The 17500-nt window shown below is 38.3% G+C and overlaps 1 protein-coding gene across 1 annotated transcript in view; it reads left to right on the top strand.

Annotated features, from left to right (window-relative positions):
- LOC144967519 (pyrokinin-1 receptor-like) overlaps nt 1–17500 on the top strand; it is a 215208-nt gene that overhangs the window by 182591 nt on the left and 15117 nt on the right. The window contains exon 6 of the mRNA XM_078904895.1: nt 2698–3023. Coding sequence (XP_078761021.1) covers nt 2698–3023 — 326 coding nt within the window. The remainder of the gene's footprint in view (nt 1–2697; nt 3024–17500) is intronic.

The raw sequence follows: 17500 nt of genomic DNA, 5'->3' as shown, positions 1-17500 counted from the left end.
CAACTACCTACGCGACAACCACCGCTACCACTGCTGCCACCACCACCACCAATACGGCGAACCCCACCACCACCACCACCACCACCACCACAACCACAAGCATAACCACTACAAAGACAAAAAAAAAACAAAAACAAACACCACTACTACCATCACCACCACCACCACCACCACCACCACCACCACCACCGCCACGGCTACCATTACGAACCCCAGCACCATCATTACTACAACCACCACCACCAAAACTATCACTACCACCACCGCGATCACCACAACATCCACCACCGCGACCACAACCACCACTGCTAGCATCAACATTTTCCCCCAGGCATCAGAACTACTCTGTCGTACTCTGGAAAAACCAATATTTTAAAATTTGGCAAGAAAACTCGTCCTTCAAATATCGATCGATCTAAATGACCCTTATCTTGACTACAAGTCTCAAACCCGGGAGTTCACAGAAGTCCCGGGTTTGAGAGTTGTTGTCAAGATAAGGGTCATTTAAATCGATCGATAGTTGAAGGACGAGTTTTCTTGCCAAATTTTAAAATATGGGTTTTTTCCAGACTACGGCAGTACTCGAGTCCTCATTTAAGCGTAAAATATTAACTAACAAATAATATTTCATAAATCCGCATTTGATGAAGAATTAGTAAATATAAGAAGAATCTGGAAATAAAAGAACTTCTTACAGCAGAGAAAGACTTTTTTTAAATAGTAAATTATCTTCAGGGGGTCCTCAGAGTTCGGAAAAAATTAAAATCCCTTTTATTCAATGAATATAATTCCTTTATCATTTTTTTTGTACTTAAAAAACTAGGGAGCACCCACCAGTGTAAGATAAAGATCTGAACAAGTGTGTATGAAAGGTACCAGACAAAGCAAGAAAGAAAAATACAAGAAAAACAATCATCCCAAGAAATCAGTTACCTCGACTGAGGTTCCATCCCCAGTCGAGGTAGACTGATCTTTTTGGGATTTTTTTTTCTGTTTCTTGTTTTTTCTTTCTTGCTTTGTCTGGTACCTTTCATACACACTTATCCAGGTCTTTATCTTTTGTAATTAAAGAAAGTGTTACGAAAACAAACCAAATGGAGCGTTATGTCGTTCAAGGTTACCGTATATTTTTGTGATTTTGATTCTCTCTTCAGCGTGTCTCAAAGCGCTTATATAACTAGAGAGCACTATAGGATGACATTTATTTGTTATTCATTTCCATTGTGTAGTTAAATAAAGTGTTACGAAAACAAACCAAATGATAAAAGGTGAAGAAGTTTATAGGTCAAGGTCATTGTATATTTTTGTGATTTTGATTCTAATTTGTGGGGTTTTTTTAAAAATCAGTAAACAACCGCACTTGAGAAAAAAATCATATTCATAATTTGGCCAGAAAACTCGTCCTCTAAATATCGACCAATTTAATTGACCCTCATTCTGGCAAAAACTCTCAAACCTGGAACTTCGCAAGGTCCCTGGTTTTAGAGCTTTTTGCCAAGATGAGGGTCATTTAAATAGATCGATTTTTGAAGGACGTGTTTTCTGGCCAAATTATCAATACGAGTTTTTCTCGAGTGCGTATGTTTACTGATTAAAAAAAAAACTCAAATTAGAATCAAAATCCAAAAAAATATACAATGACCTTGAACTACAAAATACTTCACCTTTTATCATTTCGTTTGTTTTAGTAACACTTTTTTGAATACGTGTTTTTCCAGAGTAAATAGGTAACTGATTTTTAGTGGGAAACATCTAGGGAGAGATGGGGTCATAGTATTTTTGTGTGACAGTGCACGATAAGATGTTTGGTGTCATTCTCCTGGTGCTACTCGCCCCTCAATTTGGCTTTATCTGTGAATGAACCAATCAAATCCAGGAAATTGTTGTGTGAGCTATTTTATATCAATAATGAACAGGATAGATCAGTGGCCAGTGGTACAGTTTGAGATTGAGCTTTTATATAGTGCATTATCCACTTAACCTGCACAAGGCGCTTTACAGGGGGTCCCTGGCCAACAGCAACATTTAACATGCAGGACGGGTCATGACGCCTGTTAGGCGATATTACAATTTTTTTTTCTGACTGAGACTACGCTGTTAACGGCCAGGTACTCATTTGACACCTGAGTACGGTGAGAGAATGTGAGTAAAGAGCCTTTTCCAAAGACTATGCGTCGAGCGAGGCTCGAACCCAGGACCTTCCGATCCAAAAGCGGGGGTCATACCATAAGACCACATAGCCGCACAATAGTGAACCAATAAATGTAGGAGAAGCAGCAGTAGCATCATCATCATCATCATCATCATCATCATCATCATCATCATCATCATCATCATCATCATCATCGTCATCATCATCATCATAATCATCACCACCACCGCCACCACCATCGTCATCACCATCATCATCATCATCATCATCATCATCATCATCATCATCATCATCACCACCACCACCACCACCATCACCACCACCCCCACCATCATCATCATCATCATCATCATCATCATCATCATCATCATCATCACCACCACCACCACCACCACCACCACCACCACCACCATCATCATCATCATCATCATCACCACCACCACCACCACCACCATCACCATCATCATCACCACCACCACCACCACCACCACCACCATCACCATCAGTATAACCATCAACCAACGTATCATTCCCACCATCCCCAGACTATCCTGCCCTGCCTGAAGTCGAAGCACACAACCAACCAGACATTGATGTCAAACGTGCGGTCATTCCAGGGGTACAGCACACCTTGTGTTCGATCACCTTCCAACCATCGCCACTCCTATATTCGCCAACAGCTACAACCGCAACAACAACAAGAACAACAACATCAAGAACAGCAGCTACATCAACTGAATCAAAAGCAGAAGAACAGCCTCCTTCACAACTACCCTACAGACGAGAAGTTGAATGGGAACGGTTCGACCAGAAGTCAAGCCATGGTCATGTTGAAGAACGATTCCTCGACCAGCCTTAAACTCATTTTTAGGTAAGAGAAATTAAAATGTATGCTAGATGTCTTGATATTTATTCATTTTTCATTTATTTATTTATTCATTTATTATCTATTTATACTCATTTATGGGTATGAAAATGTATGGCAGATTGCTATTTATTTATTTATTTATTTTCTATATAGTCTAGTGGAGGTCCCGATAGCTCAGTTGGTAGAGCGCTCACTTCACACGCAAAGGGACCGAGATCGATCCCAGGTGTTGTTGAGATTTTTTTTCTGACCCCCTCCCCCTGTCCACCCAGCAATGAATGGGAAGCTGAGTCTGGTAGATTTGGCGGAAAGTACTTTGCGATAGACTAGCGTCAGGTCCAAAGGATAACAAGAAATTGCTTTTGTCCTTATCACGCTATAGAAACCGGGATAAACTCCGGCTCCATGGGTCCAATGGCTCTGAAAGCCTACTTTATATGTAGTCTAGTAGTGTGAATTTAGATTCCAGGTGATTGACAGTAAATTGAAATGTGTATTGTATTCATTGTTTAACATGTGGGAAACAATAAATATGCCTAAATCTTCTTTTTCTGCGATTTTTAACGTCAACAAATAAAACTTGGAAAGATCTTTTATCTCAGAAATATTTGTAAACCAATCTCATGACCACAACCGCCTAAGTTCGGTACATGCGATAGAAATCAGAATGAAAGGATGAAAAATAAATCAACAAAACAAAATACAAAACAAGCAAAAAAAAAACAAACAAAACAAAACAAAAAAAAAAAAAAACACAAACTTGAAACCCTATGGAATCAAATTGGGAAGTCATTACTATTTATTGAGCCCCAAGTGACCAGAACATCAGACAGGTTGTATGTAAAGACGTATCTATTCGTACTAGAAGACTGTTAGTTTGTAATGTATCATCTGTTCTTAACCCGACTGTTCCTCTCATCACTCCATCTTTCTTTTTATTTTAAACGTCATTAAAAACAAATCAATCCGTACTAGAAGTCTGTTTAGTTCTTAAGGTATCATTTGTTCTTAACTCGTCTGCTACTCTCATCACTCCATTCTTTGTTGAAAAAGGCAGCACACTCTATATATTCGATTCCATATTAAGATTTATAATAGATCCGTTGATGAGGCATATCAACAATAGTAATTTCTATTTATAATGTTGTGTGTATTTGGTGTGTGTGTGTATGTGTGTGTGTGTGTGTGTGTGTGTGGGTGTCTGTGTACGTGAGAGAGAGATAGATAGAGATAGGACGAGTTGCGAAAGATGGCAGGAGGGGTAGAGAGAAGAGGGAGAGAGTGCAGAGATAGAGAAGAGATGGGAGAAGGAGAGAAGAGATAGACAGACATATAGAGATAGACAGACATATAGAGATAGACAGAAATATAGAGATAGACAGAGAGAAAAGAGAATGGGGAAGAGGTGGAATTGATATCATTTCTTCTTTCATACTTTGAAACCGGATGTAGGATGGTACGAGGTCAAGAACCAAAAGTTGTTGACAATGATTATATTTCGATATTCATTTCTTTTTCAATATCGATGTTTTAAATAAACGTTTCGTTTTATCTTGTGTTTGTCATTTCTATCACTCATAATTGTGATGTTATGGATTTTGTTGAGTGTGGGCGTGAATGAGAAGGGACACCTAAACCAGAAATCCCAACAATCGGATCTCATGTAATAGAAATTTTCATCTCATCCCAACACGATGAATGGAGGAAAAATGGGGGGAAAATAGGAAAAATGGAAATTGAATGTCTGCACGCGTTTGTAGCAACTTCCAAACAGACTTGGCACCAGACAATTATTGGGAGACACAGGGATTTATAATTTTGTTCTCCTGTATTCTTTTGCTCTTTGCTGTCTATATAGTGACAAAACGTCTTGTTGATATATTTTAGTAAAAAAAAAAAAAGGAACCCCAATGCTATTTCATAATATTTGCGGCCTTCAAAGGTCAGTTGTTAGAGCACTTGCTTCTCACGCAAAGGGACCATGATCGATTTTATGTGAAGTGTCCAGTCAGCTGTGATTGGGAAGCTGGGTTTTTTTTAATCCTGCGGAAAGTACTTTCAGATAGACTGGAGTCATATCCATACGGTAGATTTATAATTTTGTTCTCCTGTGTTCTTTTACTCTTTGCTGTCTATATATCGACAAAATGTCTCTATGATACATTCTAGAAAAAAAAGCAAAAAAAAAAAACAAAAACAAAAAAAACAATATTATTTCATGATATATGCGACCTAAAAGGGGTACCGATAGCTCAGTAGGTAGAGCACTCACTTCTCACGCAAAGGGACCATGATCGATTTTATGTAAAGTCAAGATTTTTCCCCAATTTCCATGTCCAGCCAAAAGTATTTGTGATTCAAAAGGTACTGGGTTCGAGCTTCGCTTCAGGCATGTTTTTTTTTTACTTTGGCAAAATCTACTCACCATTTACAAGAGTGAGTTCTGTTGACATCAGACGCCTATTTGACGGATTATCTATATTCCTTTATGAAATATTTAGCCGACGACACCTAGCAATGTCGCGCAGAAAGGTGCAATTACTTTTTCATGTGAAGCGACGGACATATATGTATATTATATATAATATATATATATATATATATATATATATATATATATATATATATATATATTATATATATATATATATATATATATATATATATTTATATAACCGATATCCGAACCTACTTATTGGCCTGAATTAACATTGTTGTATTGGACAATATTTTGATTCATTCTTTGAGATTTCCATTAAAACAATCAGCCCATAGAGAATTGGGTTATCAGACCTGAAAATAAGTGCACGACAATGTTTAGTAATCGTATTATGGTCAAAATTAAAAATAAAAGCGCTTTGTGAGCAATTTTCAATTTGGCAAAAACAGAGATGTCCTATGTTTTCATGTATTTATATTTCTTTGGCTATTTGCGTCACGACGAATATAAAAACCTCTTTACTATCGTTCAAGATTAATGCGAAAATTGACTAACGACCGTGTCAAGTTGGGGTTTGTTTTTCATCTTCGTTTTAATTGAAGACCATTGGTACCAATGGGGCGAAGTGGCCGAGTAGTTAAGGCATTGCATTGTGACCCGGAAGATCCGGGTTTCGAGCCGCGCTTCAGGTACTTTCGTTTATTTTCCTTGGGCAATATTATTAACCTCCAATGTTGTCCAACTTGGACAACATGGGTGATTCCTGTTACCTTGTTTGATGAATTATCTATATTCCTTCGTGGACTGCCTAGGCGACGATATCTTATGACGTCGTGGCGGAATATCATATTTATTTATTTATTTTTATTGGCACCAACATGTCGTGGAATAAATTACTATCACTATGTAGTTATACTAAACATCATACAAGTGTATCATCAAATTTCACGTCCTTTCTGTTGTATTCTAAAAAAAATCAAACGTTTTAAAATTTAAAGTCAATTGATCCTCAACTATCGAACGATTAGAGTGACCCTTGACCTTATCAAAAACTCTCAAACCTGAGATATCTAACTTAGTTTGTTTTAAAAAAATATAAAACGTCTTATAAATAATATGGTAATGTAGTCTAGATAATTTCAAAATGCAATTTTACATTTTTGGTGGTCCCGATAGCTCAGTTGGTAGAGCACTTGCTTCTCACGCAAAGGGAGAAAGATCGATCCCGGGTGCAACAATATAAGTCTGCGTTAATTTATCATGATTTAACATTGTTTCAGATGTCATGCATTTTACTTGTCAACATTTACAAACCGGTCTACAAAATCATGAATGACTTGATAACAATAAAGTTTGCAACCCTTTTATTTTTATCATTTTTTGTTTAGAAGACATGTTTCGATCTGGTTATCTTGATGTTTCATTTCCACTCTGACATCACTCTGACGTTTTCCTAATTATGAGACTTAACCCTCTCCATACCAACCATATGAAAATCATCAAATTCGTTGCGATGCAACCAACAATTTTATATTTCTAATATCTTCTGTACAACAAAAATGCCAATATTTTTTTTAAATTATAGTTATAAAAATATGACACTGGGTTGTACTGCTTATTTTGCTGAATGATATTATGCAGAGAATGTTCTTGTTTCAGTAAGAAAATTATCTTTTTGTGTTAGGTAGGTGTGACATTTTGGGGGAAAACTCATCATAGAAGAAGATCTGTGTGCTATTTGGGATGGGAGGTTAGAATGACGTCATCTGCTATCGAGACGAGACACGATACACGGTGTCTATACACGGTGTCTTCGGGGACCGTTTGTATAATACGTTTATTAGATCTTGGTTGCTGAAGAATCAAACGTGGGAGGGAGCGACACGCAATACGATTCAATAGTCTGACGTCACGTCACGCCCGCCCATCAACGAGTAGCTTGGTTCTAAACAAAGAAAATCGATACTTTTTCTTTTTCATGCTGGCTAGAACTTTTTCACATGACAAGTGATCAGAATGTATAAAATTCAAAACATGATCAGGTTTATAATGTTTTTCTCCTCTGGATACACTTTTATGCGCGTCTTTGTCAATGCTTCACTTTACCTTACGTTGTTCCGATAGTTTAGAACCAGTTACTAAGTTACTATGCGTCATTCCGAATGAAGTGACGTCACGACTGTTGAACCCTATTCCACCAGGTTTCCAAAGTTGTCAAAAAAGCCGAATGTGTGGGACTCTTTGGAATGACACTCGCCTTCGGACCGGAGACCCCAAGGTTTGAGCCTCGCTCTGAGTGGTGCATAGTTGAGCTTTGAAATAAATCTCTTCATAGTAGATCTTTATGCTATTTGGAGTGAGGTTAGAAGAATGTCAGCTGATATCGAGACGGGACACGATACACGTTGTCTTCAGGGTTTTCTTCTTAAGTTTGTATAATAAGTTTATTAGATCTTGGTTGCTGAAGAATCAAACATGGGAGGTAGGGACACGCAATTCCACCAGGTTTCCATCGTTGTCCAAAAAAAAGTCGAATGATTCTCTTTTTTTTGTGGGGCTGTGTGGTCTTCTGAGGCTATGTAGTCTTTTGGTATGACACTCTCTTTCGGATCGGAAGGTCCTGTGTCCGAGCCTCGATCGGCGCATAGTTGAGTCCTTGGATAGGCTGATCACTTACATTCTCTCACCTTACTCAGGTGTAAAATGGGTACTAGAAAGTCAACAGCGTTGATCTATCCGGAAAAAAAATGTAATATCACGAAACAAGCGTCGTGTTCGTCAAACGTCTTAAGTGTTGCTGTTGGCCTGGGACCCTTGTAAAGCGCTTTGAGATTTCGAGTTATTATTAATGTTATATAAAAACTGTCATTTTTGTGTGGAATGACAGTCGCCTTCGGACCGGAAGGTCCACGGTTTGAGTTTCGTTCTGAGCGGCGCATAGTTGAGACTTTTAACTCACATTCTCTCACCGTGTTTAGGTGTAAAATGGGTACCTGGCCGTTAACAGCGTTGTCTCTGAAAAAAAGAATTGTAACATTACTCAGCATGCGTCATGTCTCCTCCTATATGTTAACCCTCTCCTTACCAGCCATTTTCAGGATTTTCCCCAAAACTTCACACCCAACTAACACAAATATAGATTTTTATCACTCAAACACAATAGCAGTAAATTCTTGCGATAAATAATTTCTTTAGCAAAATATGCTCTACAACACATTGTTCATTTTGCTTTAAATTTTATGACGTACAACAGAAATTTGAATAATAAAAATGTTGGTTGTATCGTAACGAATGTGGCGATTTTCCTATAGTTGGTATGGAGAGGGATAAGCATTGCTATTTGTTAGGGATTGCTGGTAAAGCGCGTTGAGCATGTTTAGTGGATTCTCTGCTATATAAATGTTCAGATGCTCATATTTTTGTCCAGTCTATTTTTAAACTTGTTCGAATACTGAGCATTGGACTCAAATATTATAATTTCTTAAGACATATGTATGATAGTGCAGTTTTTTTGTTGACAAGATAGCGGTCATTTAAACATTTTTAACCAATCGATATTTGAAGGAAGGACGAGTCTCTGGCCAAATTTATTTTAATATGTTGGATTTTTCTTTCTCTGAGTACGGCTACATGGCAAGAGCGGTAATCCATTGTAAAACATTTTCGCGTGACCGAAATCGGGATGAACTCAACCCGCTGGATTTAATGACAGACTATATCTAAGTGATTCCTTTTATAAAACTTCTTACGGCCCATTAAGACGTACAATTCTAATTATAGTAAAGGCCGAAGGGCCACTGGTCCGGTACACTGACAAAACAAACTTTTTACATTTTGGTACAAAAATAAAACATCCTTTACTTCATTCATATCAATTAAATTAATCCCGTAAGCCCTTCAGATCAATGAGTGATGGAGCCGGAGTTTATTATCGTTAAAAAGACAATAGCGATTGCTTGCTATCCTTTAGATAGGACGCTAATCTATCGAAAAGTACTTTCCGCCAGAACCAGCAGACCCAGCTACCCGATCACTGCTGAGTTGACAGGGTGGTCAGAATTTTTTTAAAGAAATAAATAACTCCGAACTAGTCAATAATTCCGACACTCGAGATTTCCTAAACTTGTCAAAATATTTCAAACATTAAACTTCAAGTGCGGCTATATATTGTTCTTGTGGTATGACACTCGCTTTCAGATCGGAAGTTCCTGGGTTCAAGCCTCGCTGGCGCATAGTGAGTCCTTGGAAAAGGCTCTTCACTCACATTCCCTCACCGTACTCAGGTGTAAAATGAGTAACTGGCCGCTAACAGCATTGTCGCTGTCCGAAAAAAAATGTACAATTGCCTAATAAGCGTCATGTCATGTCCTACATGTTGAATGTTGCTGTTGGCCAGGGACCCCTTGTAAAGAGTTTTCAGCACGTTTAGTGGATATTGCGCTATATAAACGCTCAGGTTTTAAACTTAACTTTTTTTAAAGGGCCATTTCAGTCAGTATATATAAGTAATATTTTTTATTTGTCAAAAAATTAAATAGCGTTGTATCATGTAAGTCTACGCCAGTCTCGGAGTGTCTGTGATATGTCCTGTCAGGCTGAATTGAATCTCATTAACCCTCTCCTTACCACCCATAAGCGAATCATCACATTTTTTACGATGCAGCCTACATTTTTGTCATTCTAATTTATGTTGTAAATCATTAATATTTGAACAAAAATGTTTGATATAGTTAAAGTATATTAACACCGTGTTGAAGAGCTTGTTTAGCAAAAAAAAAAATAATAATAATAATATGTATAACAAGAACTGACAGCTTTTGTGTTTCAATGAAATAAATATATTTTTGTATAGGTTGGGTGTGAACTTTTGGGGGGAAATCGGGAAAATGGCCGGTAAGATTAGAGTTAATCAAAATATATGTCTACACTTGGTGAGGTCAGAGGCACTGTCATAGGAGACGGACACAGCTATCATATCTCTTAAGGAGGAACCGACCAGTCGGTTCACCAACGGTTTACATAGGATTCTGGTTTCTGGAATGTAAAGACGTCAGAGTTTCTAGCAATGAAGTTACGTTTTATACTACGAAAAATTTATTATTTTCCAATCAACAAAAGAAACAATCGCATCATCATCGTCGTCGACGTCGTCGTCATAATCATCATCTTTATCACTTTCATCATCATCTTTATCATCATCATCATCATCATCATCATCATCATCATCATCATCAGCATCATCATCATCATCATCATCATCATCATCATCATCATCATCACCATCATCATCATCATCATCATCATCATCATCATCATCATCATCATCATCATCATCATTATCATCATCATCATCATCATTGTCGTGGTCGTCAACATCATCATCATCATCATCATCATCATCATCATCATCATCATCATCATCATCATCAGCATCATCATCATCATCGACCATCCACATCATCATTATCATCATCATCATCATCATCATCATCATCATTATCATCATCACCATCATCGATCATCCACATCATCATCATCATCATCGTCGATCATCCACATCATCATCATCATCATCATCATCATCATCATCATCATCATCATCATCATCATTGTCTTCGTCGTCGTTCTATGGTACCCCTAGTTATTTGAGGATTGACCCACAATCGATAAACTCCAGTCATGCATCCAAACCATCGGGGTCCTATTTGAAGCCTGTGCCGCAGGGAAGTTCATGTCATGAAAAACTAGCCCTGCTAAAGAACTTCGTTAGAGTTAAAGCAACAAGTATTCACACAATATAAAATTAAAACAACCCTCAAATTAGTTGAAAAAATAAAGTTGAGCTTTTATATAGATCTAGCCCAATGTCCACTAAACGTGCTCAAAGCGCTTTACAAGAGATCCCTGGTCAACAGCAACACTTAACACACAGGACGGGATATGAGGCGATAGTACATTTTTTTTTGCTGACAGAGACAACGCTCTTAACTGCCAGGTCCTCATTTTTCACCTGGTACGGTGATCGACTGTGGGTAATTATCCTTTTCCAAGGACTCAACTATGCGCTGAGCGAGGCTCGAACCCAGGACCTTCCGATCCACAAGGCTACATAGCCGCATCACTACAGGCATTACAGGAGTTTTAGAAGATTGTGTGGTCTAATCAAACATTTTAAAAACAACTGTAAAATAAACAAAGAATTAAAGACAACATTTCACGTGTAATACAGAAATTAGGACTCAATAGTCTGATGTCACGTCCTCCCAGGAACGACCAGTTTGGTTCTAAACAAAGAAAATCGGTTCTTTTTACTCTTCATGCTGACTAGAACTTTTTCACATGTCATGTGATCAGAATGTATACAAGTCAAAACGCCATCCGATTTATAATGTTTTTCTTCTCTGGATACACTTTTTTGCTCGTCGGACGGAGAAGTATTTCATAAGGACGTCCGCCATTGTTGCGATAATTTAGAACCAGTTACTAAGTTACTATGCGTCATTACGAGGGAAGTGACTGTTGAAGCCTATTAGGATAGATTTGTCAGCCTTTCAAAGACTACTTTAAAAATAAAACAGTCTGGACAACCCCGTCCTCTTGGGATGTTAATATGTTGACTGCCGTACACTTTTAAAAATTTGGCCTGAAAACTCTACTTTCAAATATCAATCGCGTTAAATGACCCTCATCTTGGCAAATATTCAAAACCTGGGACTTTGCGAAGTCTTCATTAAGTGTCCAGGTTTGAGAGGTTTTTGCCAAGGTGAAGGTCATTTAAATCGACCGATATTCGAAGGACGAGTTTTCTGGCCAAATTTTTAAATAGTGGGTTTTTTTTCTTCTTCCCAGAGTGCGACAGTTAACTTGTTAATAAATGCCAATAATAATGTCAGACAGCCCAAGGCTATTGGCTGTTTTTCTTCCACAGCAGGTTCAGTCTCTACTTGAATGCCATCAATGGAAACATGTCTCGACTTAGTGTTGGGGAAAAGAGACAGCAACTGTTGAGATGAATAAATTCCATTCATTTTTCAATTTACATGAGAAACTTATATTGATGATCACGGCGAACTTCATTCCCTGAAAATAGACTTTGAAAATGCAAGAAATATTGAGGTTTATGTTATAGCAGAGTGATTCTCAAACTAGGGTCTCGAGTCTCCAAAATCAAAGAGGTGAGTGACTCCAATTGGCTTCAACAGTCGTGTCGTCACTTCCATTGTAATGACGCATAGTAACTTACTTACTGGTACTAAACTATCGAAACAATGGCGGACGCCTTATGAAATACTTCTCCGACGAGCTTATGCGTATCCAGAGGAGAAAAACATAATAAATCTGATCATGTTTTGACTTTTACAAATTCTGACCACGTGACATGTGGAAAAGTTCTAGCCAGCATGAAGAATAAAAAGTACCGATTTTCTTTGTTTAGAACCAAGCTGCTGGTTGCTGGGCGGACGTGGCATCAGACTATTGAATCTTATTACTTCGCTCCTTTTCTTTTCTTTTTTATTGCTTTTAGCCAGCCATTTATTTGTGAGTTGTTCTCTCTAAATTGTATTAATCAGACTCTAAACCGTCAGGGTTACACACAGTTCTGTGTTTTGATACGTTAAATCCGGCTGGCTGAATGTTGTGAGTAAATTACCTAAGCTCAGAGCATTAATATTCAAGCAGGCGTCTTTGTCAATGCTTCACTTTACCTTACGTTGTGACAAACGTGCTGTAACTAAAAATAGATTATACTTAAACTGGTCAATAATGAAATTCTCATGGCGATGTATCTCAATCAGAAACTGTCGGGTGTGAAATGAAGACTCGGTGTGGTCACTGACAATCGTCCGGTGATACTCACTCTTGGTCAAGTCTCTGGGTGGTCACTCGGAGAAGAAATCAATGCTATTGTTTGTTTTTTTTTTGTTTTTTTTTCAAAAGTAGCCGACAACACTAGTGATGGCGATATAGATATGTTTGCATAATAAAGCTCTTCATTTTCAGAGGCTGATTTCAGTCAAAACGATGTATGTAACGATTTGGTTATCGTCTTTTAAATGTGACCCCTTGTCTCAAAACGGTATTATGTCGGAACGAACCATATGCTTAAAACCCGAATTAAATGTTAAACTGGTCAAAAATATAAATTGTTGGCATTAGCAACCTAAAATATGGTGTCCATTCTCCTCAATAAAACATACAAACTCAACACAAGTACCGTTTTGAGGCGAAGGGTCACAAATGATTGGAAACTACTCGCTATCTATCGTGTTTTTAAAATACTTTTAACTAAACGTAATAGTAAACGATACAAAACTGCTAGAATCTATGGAATGTAAAACACAATACACAAAAAGTGAATATAATGGCTTAAAAAAAGAAGATGGTTAAAGAAGGGTTTTGAGCCTGGAATGTTCCCAGTTTGGTATTTCGTTCATTTTTGGAGCTGTTATATTTTTTTTTGGTTTATTATCTCTTTTAATAAAAATTGACCTACCAACATTTTTGCAGTCCCCAAAAACGACGTTGTGGTCCTCGAATGACTCAAGACCCCCAGGTTTTTTGGACCACTGCTTTGATCTCATTTTTCATCTTCTAGATTGTTCCAATTTTGTTAAAAAATCCATTTCTTCATCCATAGGGTATATTTATCTCTAGGGCCTATTCCAAGGGAATAAACTGGAATAACCCACGCGTCAGCCGCAGTGCAGCACCACAAATTGAGCAAGGGCGAGGTGACTTGCTCAAGGCCACATAGCGCAGCGGCTGGTGATCGTACTCGGTACCTTTCGGGTACGAAGCAAAGACCGTACCTGCTGAGCCACGCTGCCCCCCAAATAATACAAGTATTGCATGATGGGAAAGACGCAGACTACTGTAATAAGTTTTACCTTTACAATTTCCGGTACGTCCCAAGGACCACAACACCCAAGAGATATCAGCCACCCTAAATCTGAGCCTTTACACCGTCATTATTGAGGCTTGTAATTGACGTACAAGAGACAAGCCGAAAAAAACAAAACACTGTCTCTGACGTGAAATGATGTTTGCTCATGTGGTCCTTAGACAGACCAACAGGAAGTTGGTGTCCAAATAGACCATGTTTGAAGAATGCCCTCAAGATGTCTGGGTGTGAGCCCTTGATGAGAAAGGGTAGGGATTAGGTGAGATAGATGCAGAGACAAACAAACAGGGATAGATATAAAGAAAGACAAAGTAATAGAGAAAGAGAGAGAGAGAGAGAGAGAGAGAGAGAGAGAGAGAGAGAGAGAGAGAGAGAAAACAGAAAAAGAGAAAGAGAGAGAGAAAGAGAAAGAGAGAAAGGGATAGAGAGAGAGAGAGACAGAGAGAGAGAGAGAGAGAGCACCGCACGATAAATATATTAATTCAAGATGAACACGAATAAGAGAAAGAGATATAGAGAGTGGGAGGGGGCGGGTAAAATATTAAAAAGTGCAGGAAACAGAAATTTAGAGGAGAGTTGTGAGAGGTACGGAAGAAGTGGGGAAAAGGGAGAAATATAGAAATAAGTAGGCTCATGGATAACATTGTAAATTTGATACAAACATGTGTAAGCCAGAGAATATGAACTTTGATCTTTAAATATATTTTTATTGAAAGGCCAGTGGCCATATCAATTTATTTTTTAAAATAGAGCGTTGGAGATTAACATTATTCCGTAAAGCCTACGTTAAATTTTTCCCAACGAGCACAGAATTACTGACAAGTCTTAAGAATTACAAAACTGTTTTTCTTTTTATACAGATTGAGAAACGTTAACTTGCAAACCTTTTTATTCAAAATTAAGGATAATTCTATCGCTCGTTAACTCAAACTGTTATTTTGAATATCTGCTAGGGCATAATGATCGGTCCTTTATTTGACCTTGGCCTTGGAAATCCAAAATACTCAATGTCTCAATCGTTTCTATGTTACATGTTTGTATTGAGAATATTGGCTATTAAGCTTAAATGATGGCCAACTAACTTCGCGGCATTTTTGTGGTCAACAGCAAAAAAACCTCAAGAACTAAGGTTTGAAGCGACTTTTTTTTTTTTGGGGGGGGGGGGGTCGTGGATAACTCATACGGTAGAGTCACAATCTCCCTGGTCAGGCGGAGTTGTCGTACCAGTAAGGTCGCGGTTTCGAGCCCCCATCGCCGCCGCGAAATTTTTATTCTCTATTGTCTTCTGGCACTTTCCTACTCACTTCATTTCCTGTTATTATATACTTTAATGTTTACAATACAGCAGTATAATAATTACACTAAATGAGAGTATATTCATAAAGGTCCTCATTTTTTCAGCAAATATTGTGGTTTCTCCAATTGTATACACATTTTATACAAAAATAAATCGATTAATGATTAAAAATTAAAAACCAAGTTGTAAAAATTAGTACTGACACTCAAATAAATGATTTGTAAAACATGGCTACTAAATATCTGTATGGTGTTAACCAAAGATGAACCAAAACTATCGAGAATATGAAAGTGAGAGAGAAAAATAGTGGGATAGAGAGAGAGAGAGAGAGAGAGAGAGAGAGAGAGAGAGGGGGGAGAGAGAAAGAGAGGGAAAGAAAGGACGAGAGAGGGTGAGACAGTGAGAGAGGGAGTGTGAGAGGGAGAGAGAAATAAAGAGAGAAAGGGATAGAGAGTGAGAGAAAGATATATATAGAGAAAGAGTGAAAGAGAAAAGTAGAGAGAGAGAGAGAGTGAGAGAGAGAGAGAGAAAGAGAGACAGAGGGAGAGCCGGATGTAAGGGAAAGAATGATATATAATAAGAAAGTATGATAATAGAGAGAGAGATTGAGAGATAGATAGATAGACAGATAGATAGATAGATAGATAGATAGATAGATAGATAGATAGATAGATAGATAGATAGATCGATAAATAGATAGATAGATAGATAGATAGATAGATAGATAGATAGATAGATAGATAGATAGATAGATAAAAAGCTAGATGGATAGAGCGAGAATAATTGATGTGTTTTGTCACGAAAACGTATAAAGTGTCTTGATTGACAGACAGGGAGAGAGTCCAAAACAAGCCAGGGCACAAGTACACCCTCGATGTCCCCGGGTCGTAACAACAGAATCGTGACGAAATTATCAGGCATCGATGCCACTGGGTTACGGCCCCTGGCGGAGTAGCAAATGATAGCAGCGGGCCCCGTTTTTCATATTTCTTCTTCTACCCCCCACCCTCCCCCCCCCCCCCCCCCCCCCCCGCCCCACCCCTTCTCTAAATCTCCAGAAATGAAAATAGCCTTTGCCGAGATATCATTTCGTCTTGTTAGGCTATAAAGCACCCCTTTTATAGTTGGATGGCCGGCTGGTTCATGATGTAACTTGTCTATGGTTTGAGGGGTTCGTCTTGTCTCGATCGCTCTTCTATTTTAATATGTGACCCACCGCCTCGGGAAAGTTCTATTTCGGGTGTGGGCCGATGCTTAAAATCTTAAATTTAGGGTTAATTAGATAAAGGGGGTTACAATAGTAGCTCAGTAGGTAGAGCACTCCTGTCACACGCAAAGGGACAGAGATATATCCCAGGTGATAAGTCGCGATTTCTTTCTACCCCCTGTCCAACCCAGATGAGTTGTGTGGCTATGTGGTCTAGTGGTCGAACCGGAAAGTTCTGGGTTCGAGCCTCGCTCGGCGCATAGTTGAGCCCTTGGAAAAGGCTCTTTACTCATTCTCTCACTATACTCAGGTGTAAAATGAGTACATGGCCGTTAACAAGGTTATCTCTGTCCGAAAAAAAAATGTAATATCGCCTAAATGGCGTCATGTTCCGTCCTACATGTTAAGTGTTGCTGTTGACCAGGGACCCCATGTAAAGCGCTTTGAGCACGTTTAGTGGATATTGCGCTATTCAAATGATCTTGTTTGTTTGTTTTTTGGGTTTTTTTAAATTAGTTAATGGAGTCTGGTAGAATTGAAAGTACTTTGAAATGGACTAGCCTCCTAGTTAGAAGGTAGCAAGCAATTTCCGTTGTCCGTTTCAGGTTATGGGTAAACCCCAGATAAACCCCAG

The sequence above is a fragment of the Berghia stephanieae genome, chromosome 3, assembly GCF_034508935.2.
Source record: "Berghia stephanieae isolate SIO BIC M18660-M18661 chromosome 3, UCSD_Bste_1.3, whole genome shotgun sequence".
NCBI classification, from domain to species: Eukaryota; Metazoa; Mollusca; class Gastropoda; order Nudibranchia; family Aeolidiidae; genus Berghia; species Berghia stephanieae.
The sequence above is the reverse complement of the archived record's forward strand: the minus strand, read 5'-3'. Positions and strand labels throughout refer to the sequence as shown.